The sequence below is a fragment of the Equus quagga genome, chromosome 4, assembly GCF_021613505.1.
Source record: "Equus quagga isolate Etosha38 chromosome 4, UCLA_HA_Equagga_1.0, whole genome shotgun sequence".
In the NCBI taxonomy this organism is placed as follows: Eukaryota; Metazoa; Chordata; class Mammalia; order Perissodactyla; family Equidae; genus Equus; species Equus quagga.
This window is the reverse complement of record NC_060270.1, coordinates 5,891,271-5,914,122: the sequence shown is the minus strand read 5'-3', so window position 1 is coordinate 5,914,122 and position 22,852 is coordinate 5,891,271. Positions and strand designations below refer to the sequence as shown.

General features: G+C 35.1%; 2 protein-coding genes across 9 annotated transcripts in view; both read left to right on the top strand.

The window, feature by feature from the left end:
• The window catches only part of SENP7 (SUMO specific peptidase 7), a 140,794-nt gene extending 127,405 nt beyond the window's left edge, over positions 1–13,389 (top strand). For all 8 annotated transcript variants that reach the window (XM_046659227.1, XM_046659225.1, XM_046659232.1 and 5 more), the window contains 8 exons: positions 380–502; positions 4,887–4,979; positions 5,618–5,742; positions 7,109–7,161; positions 8,494–8,537; positions 8,634–8,702; positions 9,342–9,492; positions 11,552–13,389. In XM_046659227.1, the coding sequence (XP_046515183.1) occupies positions 380–502; positions 4,887–4,979; positions 5,618–5,742; positions 7,109–7,161; positions 8,494–8,537; positions 8,634–8,702; positions 9,342–9,492; positions 11,552–11,692 (799 nt within the window). In that variant the 3' untranslated portion in view covers positions 11,693–13,389. The remainder of the gene's footprint in view (positions 1–379; positions 503–4,886; positions 4,980–5,617; positions 5,743–7,108; positions 7,162–8,493; positions 8,538–8,633; positions 8,703–9,341; positions 9,493–11,551) is intronic.
• A 2,376-nt stretch (positions 13,390–15,765) lies between these two features.
• IMPG2 (interphotoreceptor matrix proteoglycan 2) overlaps positions 15,766–22,852 on the top strand; it is a 66,798-nt gene continuing 59,711 nt past the window's right edge. Inside the window, exons 1-2 of the mRNA XM_046658756.1 lie at positions 15,766–15,850; positions 16,301–16,549. Of these exons, the coding sequence (XP_046514712.1) occupies positions 15,766–15,850; positions 16,301–16,549 (334 nt within the window). The remainder of the gene's footprint in view (positions 15,851–16,300; positions 16,550–22,852) is intronic.

Below are 22,852 nucleotides of genomic sequence, written 5' to 3'. Positions count from 1 at the left end.
TTATATTTGATTGTGTGATTCTTTGGTTAATAGTTCCTTCTGCCCTCACTTCTTTGGATTGTAAGCTCTCTGAGGGCAGGTAGTTTTTTCTTTCCTCTCATTTTGTGTGTCTAGTGTAAATATGGTGCTTGGCACGTTAGGAATTTCATAAATATTTGTTAAGTAAATGAATAAATAAGTGGGCAGTTTCTGCTTTAATGATCTTAATGAAAGATCAGGTAACTAAAGAACAAATAAAGCTGAAATCAGAGCAAATTACAAGATTGCTTTGAATCTAACTAGACATAAAAATGAAGATTTCTAGAACATATGAGAGAATTGGGTGAAGACCAGGTAAAGTCTAAAAAATAACTTACTTTTGTGGTGTGCTACTTTATAGGTATCTTATATTGGAGAAGGCATCGGATGAACTTGTCGAACGAAGTCACATTTTTAGTAGCTTTTTCTATAAATGCTTGACGAGAAAGGAAAATAATTTAACGGAAGATAATCCAAGTCTTTCGTAAGTCAGTCTTCCAATGTACTTAAGTTTTAAGAGGAAAATACACTATTTTGATGCTCCTGGTGAAAGAACTTCTTGTGGTGCTTCCTGCAGTGAGCTGTATTCCCACCTGTGCTGTCCTGGCCTGCGTGCTCTGAGAGGCGTTTCTCACCCTTCCGCTGTTCTGCTCCCTGTGATGGGGAGGCTGACACTCGGAGGCCAGGCCGCCTTTCCAGTTGCATGTTCTGTGGGGGACACTGGAGGTTGGAGGCCGAGGAAGGGAAAAGCCAGGCTGTTTCTTCCTTACCCTCCATGCCTTGGATTCTGGCAGTGGCCGTTTCCTCTCGCTGGACAGACCTGCTGGAGCTCCAGCTTGTGTCTTCTGGTCCTGCTTCTTCCCCTGGCCCGTCCGTGTAGGGGATGGCAGTTTCCTGCTGTGCTCATCTCTGCTTGCCTCACTGCTCTCTCTTTTGGCCTTGCACTTTTTCTATACCAGTGTCGCCAATTCTCTGTATTACGTTTTATCTGTCTTAAATATATAGTGTGGTTTTTGTTTTCCCAGTCGGACCGTCACCAACATACTACTTAAACTGATGTAACTATACAACATAACATATTTGTTCCCACACTTTAGCTGAATTTCTGTCCACATGTTTTTTGGTTAGTGCTAAACCTATGGAGCCGTAGATAGGGATAGGCCAAAAGGAGGAGGGAGTTGTTTTTATTTCCTAGACGGCAGTGCTTGGACGTTGTAGCATGGAGCCGCTTCACCCCTCTCCCCGCCCCAGCAATGCGTGTGATAGTCTGTGTGCTAGACCCGTGATAAAATGAAGAGTTTTTATTTTTAAAACAGTTAGTGTAAACGTATATCTACCACTTTACAACTTATAAGGTACATGTTTGTATATTATTTTCTCTCATGACAAGTCCTTTTAGATATGTGGGGCATGTATGTCATATCCCAGTTTTTCAGACGAGGAAGCAGATCGGTGAAGATTGGCAGACTCTGCTGGGGGCAGAACTGGTTGGTACTTACGTCTTCATCTTCTACCCTCCAGTCTGGAGAAGTTTCTGTTGCACTGGACTGCCTTTAAAATGTGGCTGTGAGAGTGTGTTTCATCCCTTTAAAATAATAGGAATAATAAGCAAGTAAGAAGATAATTAAGTGGATAAGGTGTTTTGTATTGTTGGTGCAAGAGGGTATGAATAGGGAGAGTGTTAACATTTATTGAGAGCCTGCTTGGAACCATGCCAGCGAACATAAAGTCATTTTGTTGGATTCTACAATAATCTTGTGAGATAAGTGCCATTGTCTTTATTAATTGCAGCTTAAAGAATTTAGATAAGTTATCTGAATTTGGATGTAGCTTTCCAATTTCAAAGTTCAAGCTCTTTCTGTTGTTTCTAGTGTTGTGACCATGTAATTTATGGTCTAAATTGGGACACTTGAGAGAGTAAAAGGAGCCTTTATTAATAGTTAACACTGGGCAACACATGTGTGCCGGGGCTGTCCTAGACAAACTAGGATGTGTGGTCATCTACATTTTGAGTGTCTTTATAGATTTGGAACTTGTATTGACGGACAATCCCTGTCAGCATTAATTACGGAGAAAAATTTGCAATTTGAAAATATTCCTGATACTCAGGATTAGCAGAGAGGGTTATATGGAAGGAGAAGATTTATTAAATAAATTTGATATTTAACATTTCTGATGCCCTCCTGTTCTATTTTATTGATATAGAAATTGACAGTTGGTACCATGCATTTAATCCCACATTTTATTTTAAGATTACTGGTCAATGTAGAGATTATGAATTTGGCATACCACCTAGACATTGAGGAAATGAAAGTAAGTAGATTCTGCTATATTTTTAGATTTTTAAAAAATTAAAAAAAATTTTTAAATTAGGCATTGTATGCCTGATCATATATAAAAGTAATACAAAACAGTTACATGAGTGGCGTATTCCAGGGTAAGATATATGTGTAAGACACTAGATACATATACTATGTATATGTTTTATGTACCACATAGTATATATACCATATATAGTGTATATATATATCTCTCTCTAGCATCTTACATATAGTATATATATAGTAAAGTGTATAATCTCTCTATATAGTATATATAGTATAGTATATAGTATTTACTATATATATAGTAGACATATAGTATAGTATATTATATATAGTATATATTATATTGTGTCATATATATATACACTATATATAGTACTATAGTATCTTATATATACACATACATGTATATATGGGTATGCGCGCACACACACAAATACTCATACTAATGCTTGGCCTGATATGTGTATAATTAGTATTCACACAAAGAATCTCTACAAATATGTAAAATAAACAAGATACTGCAGAAACAAAGTGGCAAGGGTTATAAACCTTAATGGCCAGTAAATCCCTGACGGGAGGCTCAAACTACTAGTGTTAGGAAATTGCAAACTAAATGATACAAAATCTCATTATGATGATTTCTGAGGTCCTTCCAGATGTGGCTTCTGTCCATCTTCCTAAACTCATCTTACAACATTCTCTCCCCTCAGTTACCATACTTCAGCTCAGCCCACCTCCTGTCAGTTTTCAAATATGCTAAGTTCTTTCCTATTTTCTTTCTTTTTTAAAAGTTTTTTGGATCAAGCCATTTTATTGAGAGGCTTCGGGGGCGGGTTGAAGGGCTGGGAGGACAATGCGATCCGATGTCCTTGGCCTGGCCAGTATCTCCCCAGCTTCACAGTCACTGAAAAACTCTATTTTATGACTAAAATTTCTTCTCCTTGGACTTTTTTTATTTCACAACATGATTTCTAATAATTTATTTCTTTGTTTGCTTGTTCATTTTCTGTTCTCATCCTAAAGTATGAGCTTCATGAGGTCAGGAACTTCATCTATCTTATTTTCTGTTCTATTCCCAGTGCCTTTTGCTCAGTGCGTGGAACATGCTAGGAACTCAAAATAAAAGATAATAATCATGTATATCATTGGATGGGGAGAGAACTGTTAGACATTTAATTGGGGATTTTCTACCCAGTTAGGAACTGAGAATAAGAGATTATGTTGTGGCCCCCATAATCTTGTCTCTCCTCCTTGCCCCATCCTGTGTCTAATCTATTCCCAATCAAATGAGGTTAGAACAATCAGGAAATCTTCCAGACATCAGCATAGCAAAGGAGAACCAGGGGTCGGTCCTTAGGATCTCCAAATGGAAACAAATGAACAGACTGGGCACTGGCTGAAAATAGTTGTTTATAATCATTGAAATGGTTGGGTCTTTCTGAAGTAAGAAAACTCAGTAAATGTATGACTTCCGATTATTTATGAAATTAATCTTCTACATAGTGTCTAATTCCTTCCATATCTTTTAGCCCATTCTGGATCCCATCTTACTCCTAATGTGAGTCTGGTTAGATACTCAGATGAACAGGGATGGGGCAAAAATGTCTGTTTCCTGTATTACTTGGTATATAAATATATAAGGACTTAATGATTTATGTAATTCCCTGTATAAAAAGAGGTTCTTCAGGGACTAAGCCAGAAGTCACATACCACCTCCTTTATGCCACTCTTAAATGCCATCCCTTTCCTACAACATTTTTTGACATCCAAACTTGGTTTGATTATCTTCCTTCCTTAACCTCCCTGATATGGTGTTCGTGTGTCCTAACACTTCTCTAGATGGCTTTCCTGGATGCTATTAGAGAATTCCTTTGTCTCTCTTCTGACACTTACGTTTTAGTTATTTGTTGTAGTTTTTTATTCTGCATTCATTATTTTGTAAATTCCTTTAGGTCATTGTGTATGATTTTCATTATTTGTTCTTAGGAACATAATAAATATTTGTTGAAGAAATAAAATGAAAGATGGATGAATGTTGGATATACTTAACTCGTTGTCCTATAGTTTCCTTGTATATGAAATGAAGGGAGTTGAGTTTCATCTTTAAAAATCTAAGAATATATGCCTCGTTTCTCCTCTTCCAGTAGGTTTTAACACCTCCCTCGTCACAGGTATAAGATTTAGACAATTCTGCTAAGGCGTAATGATAATATTTTATATCATGCCCAGATGAAACTAAACAGAATAAATAGATATAGCTGTGTTCAGTTGCTGAGCCACTTTTGGAATCTATAAAACGTTTTATAAATTGTTGCCTTTCTTCTATCCATTACATTATTGTTTATAGTGATCAAATTTAAGAACAACCAGGAGTTAATAAAAGGAGATAATTTTCTAGTGTGTTAAATGTTATATATCTTGAAGAAGATGGTTAAATAAACTAAACCTAGCATTTTTCGGTATATAAAAAATACTCTTGGAATCTTTATCTTAAATTTTAAATTTTTTTATATACTAAATATATCTCTTTCATATTCCCAGAATGGCGCAGAGAAGACATAAAAGAGTAAGAACATGGACTCGTCATATAAACATCTTTAATAAAGATTACATCTTTGTGCCTGTAAATGAGTCGTGAGTATTTCAGATTATTTAAAAATAAACTTGGAGTGCAGAAAAAATATTTTGTATATTTTTAGATTAATAATCAGTAAAAAATATGGGTACATAAATCCCAGGTATTATTATTTATTTTTAAAGAAATAGCTAAAACAATGAGTTACTTATCTTGGATTTTGGTTTGACAGTGGTTATGTTGTAAGTATAGTGAAAAAAATAAAATTACAAATGCCCTAAAGACTATAATGACTGAGACATTGAATTTTTATTTTTGGACTCAAGAAAAGATTTTCTAAATAAAACGTCAAAAGATTTTAGGAAGAATCTTCAAATATTTAAGAGAACAAGCCATTTAAGCACTAAGAGAAAAAAGGTGATACTATGAGTCTGTTTGTCTATTTATTAGAGCAGATCCTCAACAGGAAACACTGATCATATGAAAGTAAATAAGTTTGAATTACTCAGATTTCACCCTAAGTCTTCTTCCTAATTTAATTAGTTTGGGAATGTGTGTTCTATGTTCTATCTGATATTACAGTGGGCTTCTTCAAAATCCCTATGAAATCTGTCACATCTACTTTCCCAGCTGTAGCTCTAGGACACATTCTTCTGCATCATTTCCATCTTTTGTTATTGTGTTTCTTTTTCAACAGGTCTCACTGGTATCTTGCAGTCATTTGTTTTCCGTGGTTAGAAGAAGCTGTGTATGAAGATTTCCCACAAACCATGACCCAGCAGGCCCAGGCTCAGCAGTCCCAACATGGCAACAAAGCAATAGGTGATAAGCTTCACGTAGATGATGGTGTTAATAATGATGACAACAGTAAAAAGATAGAGTGAACAATATTAAGTTAAAAGATAGTATAGTTATTTATTGTCATTAAACTTATTAGAATAAAGAATAAGAAGTCTGAAATTTTCACGATAGATGCCCAGCCTCCTGTATAGACAAATGTAATTCTTAAGTTATACTGTTTTATCAGGGTTTTTTTTGCTGAGGAAGATTCGCCCTGAGCTAACATCCATTGCCAATCTTCCTCTTTTTGCTTGAGGAAGATTCGCCTTGAGCTAACATCTGTGCCAGTCTTTCTCTATTTTGTCTGTGGGTTGCTGCCATAGCATGACTGATGAGTGGTGTAGGTCTGTGCCTGGGAACTGAACCTGTGAACCCGGGCCACCGAAGCAGAGCATGCTGAACTTAACCACTAGGCCGTGGGCCCAGCCCATATATCAAGTTTTATAATAGCACTTGTTATGGAATAATCTTGCTAACGTGACTAAGAATTCATGCTGTGATCTTCAGGCATAGCTTGAAATCTCCCTTTTTTCCTTAATATGAATGAACACACTTCTTCTTGACACTGGTAATTTGGCTAGGTAATATCTCCTATAATATATTAATATCTCTTATATTAGTATTACTATATGATAATAATATATAATACAGTATATTAGTAATATTAATATATTGATAACAATATAATAATTAATATTAATTATTTATTAATACTATAATATCTTATAGGGGTTTCTTATAATTCTTCCATTTTCTTATGTTACAATCCAAATTTTAGTTAAATAAGCCTACTTTCTTTGAGGAAAAAAAATCAAAATTATGTGTTTTATAGTTGTAGCCTAAGCAGCAAGAGGAATTAATAATGGCCATTACCATTAATACTGGCCAGAATGCTTCTTTAGAGGGAGAGAAAGAAAAACTGATAAAGCTACTGATCATGTTCAATTTTCTCTCATCCTCCTGTGCTTCAAAAGTGTATTTATGCAACACATCGTAGGTTAGAAGAACCATTACTAGAGAAATTAACAATCCTCCACATTAAAACAGCAGACATTTCAATTAGTGACCTGTCTTTGAAGATCATCTTTTTATTGGAAACTGGCTCAGTTAACTGGTATTTCAGGTTTTGGCTTTGGGCTTTATGTGCTGTCTGATAACAGCTAACCATTGTTAGTTTTATCTGTTGATTGAATTTGTTTTCATACGTTAAGCATGAAAAAAAGTTAAATAGATCCCAGGTATTTTTTTCCCTTTAATAACTACTGTGCATACAAATTAGAGGTTATGCTTATCTAAATGCTTTGTATTAAACATAAACACTCATAACTGCTTTGTTATTTCTAACTAGACAATGATCAACATGCTACTTCAACACTATCCTTGGCTACAGAGGATTCCCAAGTAAGTGTGATCTTTATAAATGTGAAGGAAGGAAGACTCATGAATACAATAATTTTATCCGTAAAATAGGGGGCCATGATGGCTATCGGTGGACCGTAGTTAAATTCTGCTGTTTCATGATTCTTTGATATATTTTTTGGAGGTAGGAAAGAAAACAAGAGAAATTATTCTTCTTCTTGCATCTGTTAAGCTTACTTTAACTCCCTAGGTTTGTTTATTTAGTAGTTTATCTGATCATCTTGGTTGGCTACTTTTCTAATTTCTATGGGTTCGATGTACTTTTATTCTTCATTGTGTCAACAGTTTTCTGAACTTAGTGTAATTAATGACCTAATCAAGCATATTTTATAGTCTACTTTCTATTATTGTAAATTGTTGGTAAAAATCATTCAAAGTAGACACAAGGTCAATGCTATGACTCCTGATGCTAAGATAGTCACTGTTAACTTTTCTCAGTATGGACCTCTGAACTGGTATGCATGGTCTAGATTTGGTGTCCTAATTGATTCAGGAAGCCACCTAATGATTTTTTGTGTGTATAGACAGCAGCAGCCTCCCTGGCATCAGCCTCTGTCTTTACTGTCATTGGTACAGGGAGGGCAGAAGGAAGGAGGTTTCCTTTTCTGCTGTTACAGTGGCAGGATAGGGCAGTTCCTTCTTCCTTCTAGAGCCATGTTTCCCAAATTGGGTTCCTTGGAACACTTGTTCTAAGATGCAGTTTATGATAAAAAAAAATTCTGTGGTCAGTTAGGTTGGGTAAACCCTGTGTCATGTTCTTCTCTTAGAGATTCACTATTATGTTAGAATAATAATGGTACTGAGAAGTTCTGCATTGAAGAAATCTGTTTAAGTTTGATCTGTTGTTTCTCAAGTTTATCAAGAAAAACAACAAAACACTCCATCCCTTTTCCCTTAATACACATTAATACTCTGCTTCTTGTGCTTCGAAGGGAAGAAATGTATCTCTACTGACATCATATATTAAATTAGAGAATGTAGATAAGGACAGGTTAAATTAACTTGTTTATCTTTGCTTAAGATGGTAACTGTGAACAGAATAAATTAAAGTTTCAAGTTGTTTTTTAGGCGACGTTAAAGCTCCATAATTTCTTGAGGCCACATATAAAAGTGTATAAACTCCTGTTTCACCAGTGTAAGAAAATAAATCAATTAATTTTTGAAAAAATGAAGTTGGCCTACTTCAGATAATGAAAATAACTCTTATTTGAAATTTTAATTTCAAAGTGTTTTAAACATTTTAAAGAGTAACTGAATATTAATTTATTTAAACTAGCTTTAATTGCAAAGTCATAAAAATTCATGTTATTTCAGAGTACCGAGACGAATATGTCAGTACCAAAGAAAATGTGTAAAAGGTAGGTACAAGCTGTAATAATACAGTTTTTTCAGATATTTAGGTTTAATTCATATACAAATATGTATATCTTGATTTGTTCATTTTCTTTTCATAGGCCATGCATTCTCATACTAGACTCCTTGAAAGCTGCTTCTATACAAAACACGGTTCAGAATTTACGAGAGTAAGTGATGACAGTTTTACCCTCAGTCTCTTATCTAAAATCTCAGTAACTTTGAAGCTGTCTTAAGAATTACTGAAAAGACTATCAATTGTATTTTATTATGTATTTAGATGAGGCCTATAAATCTAATCAGTAATCAATATTCCCTATTATGTGTTAATATTTAAGTATTAATATTTCTCAAGGATTATATCCAAAGTAAATTTGGAATTTTTATTCATAATTGCACAAAAAGCATAATTTTACAACGGAGCATTGCAAATATTAGTGGTTATCAAAGTAGCACTTTACAAAAAAATAAGAACTCTTTCACATTCTTATTACATGAGTGTGTGTGTATATACGTATAATTTTGTAATTTACTATGGGACCTGGAAAAAACTAGCAACTAAAGTTTTAAAGTAATTTGTCAGTTTACTTTGTAATATAAATGACTTTATGTATATGAATTGTAAAAGTTGAGTTGTTGAAAAAGTCTAGCTTTTAGTTTGAAATTCAAATGATTTTCTTTAAACTAGCACTGTCAGCCTCGCTTACTGTAATTTGTACTGTTAAAGTTCAGTCTTTGGAAATTTTGCTTGAGGCAACACATCTGGCAGAGATTTCTACTTGAGTCACTACACTTTTTGATGATTTCAGGTATTTAGAGGTAGAGTGGGAAGTTAAACGAAAAACTCATCGTGAATTCAGCAAAACAAACATGGTGGACCTGTGCCCTAAAGTTCCTAAACAAGATAACAGCAGTGATTGTGGAGTATATTTACTGCAATATGTGGAAAGCTTCTTTAAGGTATGTAAAGATATAAACAAGTTTTTTATTCACAATTACAAGCATACAATCACAAATTAGTGGGCAAGCAAAGAAGCAGGAAAATGTGACAGGTAATCAAGAAAGGGAAAAAAAAAGAAATAGAACCACATATAGTCCAGATATTGGAGTTTGCAAATAAGAACTTTAAAATGATTTGATGAATGCGTTAGGGAAAATAGTCAAAGATGGACAAATAGATGAAGAGATGGAATCTACTAAAAAAAAAATCAAGTGGGCATTCTAGAACTGAAAGTGCATAATGATATATCTGAATTTAAGGACGTGTTGGATGGGTTTGTTAGCAGACTGGATACAGCATATGATAGGATTAAAGAACTTAAAAAAATACAGTAGAAAGTATCCAGCTGTAGCTCAGAGAAAAAATAATGTAAAGAAGAGAACAGAGCATAAGAGACAAATGTGATACAGTCAGAAAGTCTAATTTACATGTAATTGGAGTTCCAGAGGATTGTGGGGGGAGAGAAGAGAGTAAGGCAGACACAAATGTGAAGAAAAATTCTCAAAACAAAAAGACTCATGTTCGAGAAGCTCAGAAAACCATAAGCTAGATAAGTACAATAAGTGTGGGTGTTATTTTCTAGCTCATCAGAGACTCTGTAGGAACTGTAGCAATATCAAAGAAGAATTCTAAATAGCTAGGAATCACTCTTTGCTGTTTGAACTGTCAGCTCATTGCTTCAGTCGTTACCAGTATTATTGCTGAAGTGGGTATAGGAGCAGCATATTTTTGACCAGAAGCTTGCTTGGAGAATCCTTAAAGATACTTTCAAAGCATGCAAGTTGTAATATGCAGTTATAACTTTTGGTATGATTGGGATGGAATGATAATATATTGTAGAAGATGGTGCACATTATGGAAACTATTAAATATGTCATGTTGATTTTTTCCTTTTTTATTCCACACTGGAGCTTCATTATAGGGTGACAATTCTGGTCTTCTAATACTCTTTCCAAAGAGGTTTGATTTTGTTTTTATTGCATAATATTATTACATAACGTATTCTGAGTCTGTTACACAATTCTACTTTATATAGCCCCAGTCAGTAGAATATACTTCTAATAATGTTGTAGCAGCATTTAAAATTCCTGGAGGGAAAACTTGAAAAATTAAACCTTGTGTTTTACAAATTGCTGCACTAATGTAACAGAGCTTAGTTTGAAAAAAAGAGGTTTGGGATAGACCACTTAAAACTTGTGGAACTTTGTAACTAACCCTTAACAAAGACAGTGTTAATTCTAAAAAGAATATTTGTACAGTTAAATCTCCGCTGACTTTTGCTCCTAGAATCGCAGTCAGTCCATCCTGTAAGCTTTATACCCTGGGACTCTTAATTCCTTCTTCAGGATTTAAGTCCTTACATCTGGCTTCTAATAGTTTCATCAAATCTGGAAACATGATGTAGGGGTGGCCTTCTTCAGCAGTTAGTAATTTTTTTGAACACAGAAGGAAATGTCTTTGCAGGTGCAACTTGTATCTTCTCAGTTAAGCTTTAATATAGTGGAAAATATGGCAGTTCTTTAAGCCATGGCTACTTTTTGCACTAAAAAGGCCCTTCTGCAGGATTTCCTATTTTTTATTTGAAATTCTTCATTTACTGCTAAGGCTTTCTTTTTGTTTTAATAGTTTCAGAATATTAACATGTTGGAAAAAAATTGTGTTCAAACCAGCCTGACTTTTGCATTATGCTGAATCATTCTCTATTTACCAATTCTGTTTGCACTAATTCACATGAACATGCCTTGTAGCAGAATGAATGATATTAATTTTGACGTTGAAAAGTTGGCAACTTAATGAAAATGTTCTAAAGTTGATTGTAGTGATGGTTGCACGACTTGGAATATACTGAAAACCATTCAATTGAATACTTTGGGTGAATTGTGTGGTATGTTAATTATATCTCAGTAAAGCTGTTATTTAAAAAAAGTTAGCAATTTCTCATTTCTTGTAAAAGTGAAATCAAAACAAATTTAAATTATACTACTAAGGTGATTGCATTTTTTTCTTTTCTCTTGTTAGGATCCTATTGTTAACTTTGAACTTCCCATTCATTTGGAGAAATGGTTTCCTCGTCATGTAATAAAGACCAAAAGAGAAGATATTCGAGAGCTCATTTTGAAACTTCATTTACAGCAACAGAAGGGCAGCAGTACTAGTTAATCTGCACAAGCTTGACACAGGTGTTCTATGCGATTACTGGAAAGCTGCTTACCAGCATTTGTGTTAGCAAGCTCACAGAGAAGAAAATAACTTGCAGTAGTTTTCTAAGTCATTGAATATTATTTAAACTGTATAAGATATATTATTAGAATTGTTGGGATCTCATAGATGGAGTGGAAATGGGAGTGCTGTAGATAAACTTAGATAGAAATTAAAATTTCATAAATATTTGATATTTTTCTGATTAAGTATGCTTGGATTATGCAATAGCATATGTAATGTGGGAATGTGTTTGTAGATGATGAAGCGGTGTCATCCGTACTTCCACAAACCTAGGAGGCGGGGCAGTTAGGTCCTCCCCGGTGCCAGCCCCAGTACTTGTCAAATTTGTTGACAAGTCACATTATATTGTAATTCTATTCTTTGCAGCTCAAGCATGCAGTATGAATACTGTGTATTTTTTAAAAGAATTTAGTATGAAGGCTTCAGAAAATGCCATTTACGGCATCCCTTCTGTATAGTGTAAAAGAAGACATAACGTTAGGAAGATGATAAAATTCACTCTTTCAAAGCGCAGCTTATTTTTCTCAATCGCTAAATGGAACTGTTACTCTGCTCTAATTGTTATTTGTTTTCCATTTCTTTTCATGTCATTTGTGGGGATCTGAGAATTTAGTTCATTCATTCAGAGTGAAATTTGGAACAAAAAATTTTAGCTATCCAAAATAGGTTTTTAAAAATTATATATATAGCTCAACTTAGTTTATTTGAGGTATAGCTATATAAACACTGACTCCTATCCTATCCTAATATCCCAGAATATATGTTTCTGTAAGTATGGAAGAAAAAATTGGTGTCCTCATAACTTTAATTAAAAAAAAAAACCTCAAGTTCCTATTTATTAATTATTAGAACTAAATATGTAATTTTGTAGCTCTGTTTACCCAGTATTCATGTGCAAAGCCAGATTGCTCTCATTGCTTTTATATTTTTAAATTGTAGTTTTTAGAGACCTGTGATCCCCATAGAGCATATGTGCAGGTAACAGTTCTGAACTCATGAGATGATGGTGGTATTATATATGATTAAATACTTCGCAACCTTCTAATGTTATCAGGAATATTTTGAGGGGACAATTATATTGTATTTTCTTAGGTAAGAAACGTGTTTTTTAAGAATATCGTTTTAATCTTCTGTTTGAAGCATCTCCTGAATTTACATTGTAACTGTATATAAAGCAGTGAAGAAAAGGCAGTTTAAGATAAAGGTAGAAGTCGGGACGTTTTATTTCAAAATCATGTGAATTGAGGGGGTCAGTTAAGCCTCAGTGTCCTTAAGTTTTTGTTAATCTTGTCAACCATCTTTATACTGGGGATTTCCTATAAAGATGGTTATAATTACGTGTTTCATTCCCAATTTATGTGTGTGTGGGAGGGGACTTTTGTAGATGACTGTTAATTATTTTGTAAATCTAATTTTGGGAAAGCAAGTGTATATTATATCTTCTTGTGACTTCTTAACTTTTTTGTTTGTTTTTCAAAGATACCACTGTCCTTTATCATGTTTTGAAGGTTGCTTAAAATTCATTTTCCTAAATTCATGTGGAAATAATGCTTTGAGAATATCAGCATTTTATATTAAACGTTTCCAATTCATTAAATTGAAGTGTAATTTTTTTCTTAAGAAAAGCGAGCCATTCTTAGAAATAAACTTTAAATTGTATGATACCCAGTGAAAATCGTATAACTGATGCTTACATTAATTTTTCTTCTTATTTTAATAGGCATATAGTTAATTTGATTTTCAGTTCGGGGCACAGTTTTTGAGCATCTACTTATAGCCGGCAATTTGCTAGGTACAAAAAATGAACAACAGCTCTTACTCTTGAGTCATTTGTGCTCTAATGGGAGAAATGGACATATGAACATTTTCAATTTCTCTGGTAAAAGCAGTCAGAGTTTCTCTGAGAGCACAGGAAGAAGTTCAGCCTACGTGGGTGTGTGTGTCATAGTGAGAGGTGTACAGAGGCAGTAAGGGGGTTGTTGGTGGACAGGGAAAGCTTTTCTAGAGAAGGTAATACTGTTTTTAATTCACAACTCTTGGGATTAAAAAAAATGGTAGCTTTTTTTTTAAGTCATATCCAATCACTTTAACTAGGACTTATAAAAAGTTTAATCTCTCTTAAAATCAGCTTCTTTTTATCTTTGGGGGAAGCATACCTCTAGACTTGTTATGCAGAGCCCTTTTCTAATCTGCTTCCAATATGTGTTTTGTCCTCATCTTCTCACTATCACCCAGTTTTTTGTTTTTAAAGATTTTATTTTTTTCCTTTTTCTCCCAAAGCCCCCAATACATAGTTGTGTATTTTTTAGTTGTGGGTCCTTCTGGTTGTGGCATGTGGGATGCCACCTCAGCATGGCTTGATGAGCGGGGCCATGTCTGTGCCCAGGATTCGAACTGGCAAAACCCTGGGCCATCGAAGCAGAGCGCGCGAACTTAAGCACTCAGCCACAGTGCTGGCCCCCTGTTACCCAGATTTTAGTCATATAAAATCATTCATTTATGCCTTAATTACTTTTGGCTTAATACCAAGCTTAAGCCCTTTCTTCATAGGAAATTATCTTAGGTTTCCTTTCTTTTAATACTCTTTCTTTGGAAAGGTACCCAGCTAAAATAAATGTGAAATGTCATCTGTGTCCTATATTTTTTTGTTGTGAAAATGACCTCTAATTGTTGAACTGTGTCTGGACTGGAAGAACTCTGAGTAGACATGTATTCTTTGAAGGCCTGCTTGACCAGAACTGTATAAAACCCTGTTGGAAACCAGAGGCCCCTGCTTCCCTCTGTAGAGACTCTTATAACTAAGCTTGTCCTTGTTGAAATTTGGAAACTGCCCAGGGGCTGTTAAAGGACATGGTTCTTTTAGGCTTCCTTCTGCTGGTGTGGCCTGTACCCACCCAGGTTGTCTCTTCTCTTACAACTGAGTGCATCCCTTTTGGGGGCTAGAGAAATCAGGGTCAGGACTAGTTTAGGATTCTCAAGAGAAAGGTGCTTTAGATCTTTACAAAACATTTTTTTTCCAGAGAATGTGACATAAGATATAAATTCACTGCTATTTGATAGTAAATCATAGCTTCCACAGGGATGTTGACTAATAGCTTTCTACTAGGTTTATTTGATAAAAACAACTGCCCTAATAAAAGAATTTTATCTGGTCCCATTGTGGTAAAAGATATCCTTTCTTGGTTACAAGTTCCTCATGTAGGTAAACACACTGGGCCTCCTGTTTATGAGCAAATTAAGCAATGAAGTTATCACATAGCTGTCATTTATATTGTGTGCTTAGTATGTGCCAGGCAGTATTCTAAGCATTTAACTAATTTAATCCTCACAACAGCTCTGTCATAAGTTAGCTTTACTATTCCTAGCTCATTTTGTAGATAAGGAAGAGACATAGTAAGTGGTTATAGTGAGAGATTTTCAAAGCTTTTTATCAAGGAAGGAAATTTACAAGACAGTAGCTTTATTACAAAGAGAAACAGCTCCGAGAAAACTGATTGTGTTTTGTACGTAGCTCTGTATTTCTCAAGTAGATAGGTATAGTCAGTTTGGGCATTTTATGCTCACAAATCATAGGCCCTGGAGGAACCCAGAGAACATGTGAATCTATCAGGTTTGAGTAATAGATTCAGAAAAATTGTAAAACTCAGTGAATTGTATGTGAAACGTAGTATTTTTAAGTGAACTGCTTGTTAAAGGCAAGGAGAGTGTGTTAGTAAAGAGCTTAGCTGGCTAGATTAAAGAAATTGTCTCTCCCCATCTGTTCTAATTAGCTTATCTCTCCTGCTTTCATAGCGTGCTGGTTATTTCAGAAGGGAAGTGAGAGGTACTTTGAAAGGACACCATTTTTAATTTAAGCTAATTTATAATAGTTTTAGAATGGTTATCAATTCTCAAACATAACCTTTTAAATGTTAGACCTTTCCTGTAAGAATTTGTTGTTGGAAGTTTCAAGGCTTTTGGTGCTCAGTTAAGGATTTCGGCCTTTCCTCGTTCCTTTGATTTTGGCCTATATGATTATGTTTCCTCATTTTGGGAAGATTTCTCTGGGTATTTTGATATTTGTCCTGATAGAAGGAAACCTTCCATCGTTAACAGGTATTTAAAAATCTACATTGTTTTTATCTTTCTTTGTAATATAATCTCTAAAAATAGCATTATTTGATATGACTGCTGTAAGAAATTGACTCAAATACTACTGTATTAATCTTTGATATTACTTCATTTAAACTGTTTTAAAATCTCTTTCAATAATTTTGGTTTTCCTCTTTTTGGTAATTCCTGGTTCAAAACCTACTTCCTCTTATTTCTTGTGCTGAAATTGGATATACACTTGATTTCAATAGCTAACAGTCTTGAAATAAAGGAGTAGGAATTAAATGGAGAAAAGATTGAATGCTTCACTCCTCCTCTCCTTAGGCATGCATGTCCATAATCTGAGCATTGACTTCAAAATCCAAATGGCACAAATGTCAGTTTTGCTTTATTACCTTTCATACTGTACCTTAATTCACCATCAGAAGCCTTGTTTATGCTTTCACTCTGTAGCACAAACCTACTTACCTTTAGAAGAGATCCAAGAACCTGAGAGTGCAGTTTCTTTCCTCCTGACCAACTCAGCATCCACAGACCCTTCTCTGTCTACTGCAAAGAGAGGACCTCTGGACCACAGGGAAGCTGAGAGACGGTGGTTGCTCAGAAGAAGGCGATCTCTCTTTCCTAATGGTGTAAAAACCTGCCCAGATGAAAGTGTTTCAGAGGCTGTGGCAAACCATGTGAAATATTTTAAAGTCCGAGGTAAGCAAACACCCAAACCCTTGGGCTGGGTATGAAATTCAAACATAGTTCTAACGCATTTGTTGTATCTCATTATAATTCAAATTGTATTAATTTAGACAGAGACTGAACCAAATATCATCTTTCTACTAACTAGTGAAAAAGCACTTGCTAAGAATATAATATTTATATAGTGTCAGAGGAAAGTTTGCATTGTTTTATGAGAGGAAAGATCTTTTAAGCGCTTCAAAAATACCTGTTTGGGGCCATGCTGGTGGCGCAGTGGTTAGGTTTGCACACTCAGCTTTGGTGGCCCAGAGTTTGCTGGTTTGGATCCTGGGCATGGACCTATGCACTGCTTATCAAGCCATGCTGTGACAGGTGTCCCACATATAAAGTAGAGGAAGATGGGCACGGATGTTAGCTCAGGGCCAATCTTTCTCACCAAGGAAAAAAACCCCACTTGCTTTGGTGAGGAGGAAGTGAGGAAGGACAAGATAGAGGAAAATAAAGAAGGAGAAGATAAAGTAGCAGCTCAAACTGAAGGTTCCTGTAGCCCACGGCCTGGAAAATAGTAAGTGCTCAACAAACATTTGTGAATAAACACAAAAAAGAACACACCTGATTTCACTACCATTTCATCATCTTCAGTTTATTAGCATCACATCCAGATTATGCCCTTTTATTGGCTCTTGAGCAGCAAAAAGCAAAGTTTGGGAATTTTCCAAATATCTAAGGGACATACTATGGTCAATTAAGCAATTTTGGTTAGTAAATATAAAAAACAGAGAATGAATTCACATAATGAAAAGATCAAGGATAATATTGTTTAATTAAAAATAAAATCATAGCTAACATCTGTGCCAGTCTTTCTTTATTTTGTATGCAGGATGCTGCCACAGCGTGGCTTGATGAGTGGTATATAGGTTTGCACCTGGGATCTGAATCTGCGAACCTCAGGCCGCTGAAGCAGAGTGTGCGAACTTAACCACTACACCACCAGCCCCAAAGCAAGTGTTTTTAAAATAAAAAATTTAATACCAGATATTAGATATATTTATACATTTGATTTTTTTGTTTGTTGAAGTGGCACAATGTATTAGCACCTTTTTTTCCCTAGTGTATTTATATATATCCTGATTGTGTTTTGAGGCTATCAAACATTACTAAGCAATAAGCTTTCCTTTTCCTTTTGTAATGGAAATCGGCTGACCTGGCCTTTTGTGTACAGGGCATACGCCAGAAGTGGCAAATTCCAGAGACAGTGGGAAGAGAATACAGGAACTGATGACGAGTGAGAACGATAGTTTGTAATTTATCAAAATATGAGTTCTCCTGCCTGTGTTTCACTGTGTATTGTCTTAAAATAGATCTGAATATCTAGATAGCTGCTGGTTAAACAGCGAAGAGGAGATAACCAGTCATTTAGGGAATGTGGTTATGCCTTTTAATTGCTTTGGTCTTGTGTTTTATAAATTCAAGAGATACTGTTGAAAAAGAAGCCAACAAAAAGAAAAATAAAGCATTCCTAGAATAATTGACTTTAAAATACAGATGCTATGAATGGGATCATTGGAAAGGGGCCTCATAAAGCTTAAAGGGTTGGCACAGCATATCAAGATTGTAACACTGTTGATATAGCTGTTACTGTCATGGTAAAGAGTAAATATTTTGTTTCTTATGTTTTTGAAAATAAGGAAAATGAGTATTTCAACATAGGTCTTGATTTTGAAGAGATAATTGGATTATGCCCTTAGAACCAAATGTTTGGAAACTGAAGGGAGAGATCCACTCAATGTCCAACCAAGGATCTTAGCTCTTCCCACCAAGCTTATTCAGTTAACGGTTTGCCCAATTTTTTCCTTCATAGAGAATTTAGCATCAGTTGCTAGTTGCTGTAACAAATTTGAAAAATATCTCCATTTAAGCAAGAAGCAACTGCATTTAACCTAACGATTTGTAAAATTAAACAGATATTTAGGGTGCTTGGAATAGAATGTCATTAATAGTATCCTCTTTTTTTTTTTTTAAATCCTATTTGCAGTTGGATCTTATAAAATATAGCTTTATTAAGGTGTACTTTGATGGATTATAAACTGCACATATTTAAAGTATACAGTTTGATTAGTTTTTTTTTTCAGTGTGGTTAGTTTGGACAAGTGTATTTACCCTTGAAGTCATCACTACAGTTGAGATAATGAATTTATCAGTCACCCCAACATTTTCTCATGTGCCTTTGTCATCCCTGCCTCCCTCCCTCAGTACCTGCCTTGACCCCAGGACTGAGGCGACCACTAATCTGCTTTCTATCCCTATGTGGTATTTGCATCTTCTGCATTTTTACATATAAATGTAATCATACTGTGTACTCTTTTTTGTCTGGCTTCTTTTACTCAGTATAATTATTTTGAGACTCATGCATGATTTTTTTATGTATCAATATTTTGTTGCCTTTTTTGTTGAGTAGTGTTTCATTTTATGGATATACCACATTTTGGCATATTTGAGTTGTTTTCAGTTATTGGTGAATACAAAGAAAGCTGTCATGAACGTTTGTGTACAAGTTTTTGTGGGAACATACGCTTTAATTTCTGTTGCCTAATAGGGGTGGATGGTTGGGTCACAGATGTATGTTTAACTTTTTTTTTTTACAGATTTTATTTTTCCTTTTTCTCCCCAAAGACCCCCCCCCCCCGCCCCAGTACATAGTTGTGTACTTTTAGTTGTGGGTCCTTCTAGTTGTGGCATGTGGGATGCCACCTCAGCATGGCCTGATGAGCAGTGCCATGTCCACACCCAGGATTTGAGCCGGCGAAACCCTGGGCCACCAAAGTGGAGCGCTCAAACTTAACCACTTAGCCACGGGGCCGGCCCCTGTTTGACTTTTTAAGAAAAGTTAAAGAAAAGTGCCAGACTATTTTCCAGTGTGGTTGTACCACCAGCCACGTATTAGGATTCCAGTTTCTCCACATCCTTGTGACACTTGGCATAGTAGTGAGTCTTTTTTAACTATAACTATTCTGGTGGGTATGTAGTGATATCTTATTATAGTTTTAATTTGCGTTGTCTTAATGACTAATGATGTTGAGCACCTTTGTCATGCACTCATTTGCCATTTGTATATCTTTTTTGGTGTAGAGTCTATTCAAATATTTTGCTCATTGAAAAGAGAATTGGGGTGTTTGTCTCATTATTGAAGTGCAAGAGTTCTTAATGTATTCTAAATCCAAATTCTTTGTCAGATATGTTTTGCATACATTTTCTCCCAAGGTGTGGCTTGTCTTTTTGTTTTCTTCGTAATGTCTTTTGAGGAACAGAAGTTCCTCAATAAATTTTTATAAGTCCAATTTATCAGGTTTTTTGGATCATGCTTGCTTTTGGTGTTAGCGTTAAATTTGCATAACCCAAAGTCACATAGATATTTTTCTGTCTTTTCCTGTAGAAGTTTTATAATTTTTAGGTTTTATGTTTAGCTCTATGATCTGCTTTGAGTTAGTTTTTGTATAAAGTATATATGGATCAAAGTTAAATTTATTAAAAGTCTTCTTCTTTCTTGCCTCTGCACCTTTGTGGAAAATCAGTCTTCGTTATGGTGGGTCTATTTCTTCACTCTTCATTCTTTTCCGCTGAGCTCTTTGTCTGTTTTTATGCCATACCATACTGTCTTGATTACTGTAAGCTTTATAATATCTTTGAATCACATAGTGTAAATTCTTCAACTTTGTTCTTCTTTTTCAAATTTGTTTGGTTATGCTAGGTCCTTTATCTTCCATGTAAATATTAGAATCAGCTTGCCAATTTGTACAGAAAAGGCTACTGGCATTTTGATTGGGATAGTGTTGAGTCTATGGATTAATTTGGGAAGAATTGTCATCTTAACAATATTGAGTCTTCTGTTGGGCGAGCATGATATATCCCTCCATTTATGTAGGTTTTCTTCAATTTCTCTCGGCAGTGTTTTGTAATTTTCAGTGTATAGGTCTTACACATCTTTTTTACCAGATTTATCTATTTCAGTTTTTTCGTGCTATTGTTAATGGTATTTAATTTTTGATTGTTCCTTGCTAGTATATATACATACAATTGATTTTTGCATATTGAACTTTTATTCTGTAACTTTGCTCAACTCACTTATTATTTCTAGTAGCTTTTTTGTGTATTCTTTAGGGTTTTCTACATAGGTGATCATTTCATCTGCAAATATAGTTTTACTTCCTATCTTCCAATTTGTATGCCTTTTATTTCTTTTCTTGCCCTATTGCACCAACTTGATTGTTCCATATGCTTTGGGCTGCATGATTCTGAAAGGAAAATATATTACCCTAAAAAAAGACTTTGCTCCGTACTGGATTTCTTTGTACTGGATAAGATGCACAGCCTGAGCCCTCGTAACAGGATTAAAGAGAGATTAAATGCTGGCATTTCCTTCTTCAGAATATTGTCATCGCATTTTCCCTTCCTCCACCAGTTTCCACTGCAGATTTTCTCTGCCAGAAGAGAGGCATTTGTAGATTAGTTATCTTCTCAAAAATAGAAAGTCATCTTCAGCAGTAATGAAAGGCTACATGAAAATTATTAGACAAGAATGGAACTTCTGAACGTAACTCCTTCTAGGCCAAATAGTGAAGTATGTGGTGTTTGTCTGTGGTAGAGTTTTGACTTCCTTAGTACCTCCTGCCCTGGAATCGTGCTCATGTCGCTCTTCTCTCTGCTGCTGGCAGTGTCCTGTCTAGGTTTCCATCTCTGAGCTCATGAATGCTCCAGACTTCCCCCAGTTCTGCTCCTCTATCAGAATGTGAGTTTTCTGAAGTCTATTATTCCAAGTTAGATAATTGGACCTTCTTATCAGATAGCTGCCAACTGGAAAGCTATTGGGTAAATTAAGGATGTGTTTCCTTCTGGAGGGAATTGCATTTTTTACGGTTTTATTGAGATATAATTCACATACCATACAATTCACTGACTTAAAGTACAGAATTCAGTGATTTTCTAGTGTATTCGCAGAAATGTGCAACCATCACTACCCTCAGTTTGAGAACATATTTCATCACCTCAAAAAGAAACCTCACACCCATTAGCTATCACTCTCTTATCCCTCTATCTCCCTGCCCATCTCCCCAGGCCTAAGCAACCACCGATCTACTTTTTCTTTCTATAGAAAGATTGTCTAACCTGGATATGACATATAAACGAGATAATATAATATGTGGTCTTTTGTGACTGGCATCTTTTACTTAGTGTAATGTTTTCAAGGTTTATCATTGTTGTAGCGTGTATCAGTAGTTTATTCTTTTTTATAGCCAAATAGTAACATTCTGTTGTATGGATATACCACATTTAGTTTATCCATTTGTCAGTTGATGGGCATTTGGAATTTCTCTTGAGTTTTAACTAGGAGTAGAATTGTTGGGTTATGGTATCTCTATGTTAACCATATGAGGAATTGCCAGATTGTTTTCCAAAGTAGCTGCACTATTTTACATTCCCACCAGCAGTGTATGAGGTTTCTGATTTTTCCACATCTTTGCCAGTGCTACGATTTTCCTTTTTTAAAAAAATTATAACCATCCTAGCCTAGTATGTGTGAAGTGGTATCTTGTGGTTTTGATTTGCATTTCTCTAGTGACTAATAATATTGAGCATCTTTTTATATGCTTTTTGGTACTTGAATATCTTCTTTCAAAGAATGTCTTTAGGTCCTTTGCCATTTTTTAACTGGGTTATCTGTTTTTTTTTTTTTTTTTCAGGGCAAGATTCACCCTGAACTAACATCTATTGCTGATTTTCCTCTTTTTCTCCCCAAAGCCCCAGGGCATAGTTGTATATCCTAGTTGTAAGTCCTTCCAGTTCTTCTACATGAGCTGCTGCCACAGCATGGCAACTGACAGACAGGTGGTGTGACTCCACGACTGGGAAATGAACCTGGGTCGCTGAAACAGGAGCACCTAACTTTAACCACTATGCCATCAGGGCTGGCTCTGGATTATCTTTTATTATTGAGTTGTAAGAGTTCTTCATATATTCTGGATACAAGTCCCTTATCAGATAAGTGATTTGAAAATATTTTCTCTCATTCTGTGGGTTGTCTTTTTACTTTCCTTATGATGTCTTTCATGCACAAAAGTTTTTGATTTTGATGGAGTTCAGTTTATCTTTTTGTTGTTGTTTTTCAGTATTGTTTTGGCTATTCCGGGTCCCTTGCAATTCCATATGAATTTTAGAATTGGTTGTCAATTTCTGTAAAGAAGTCCCCCAGTGTTCTGATAGGATTGCATCGCGTCTGTAGATCAATTTGCAGATATTGCCATTTTAACAATGTTAAGT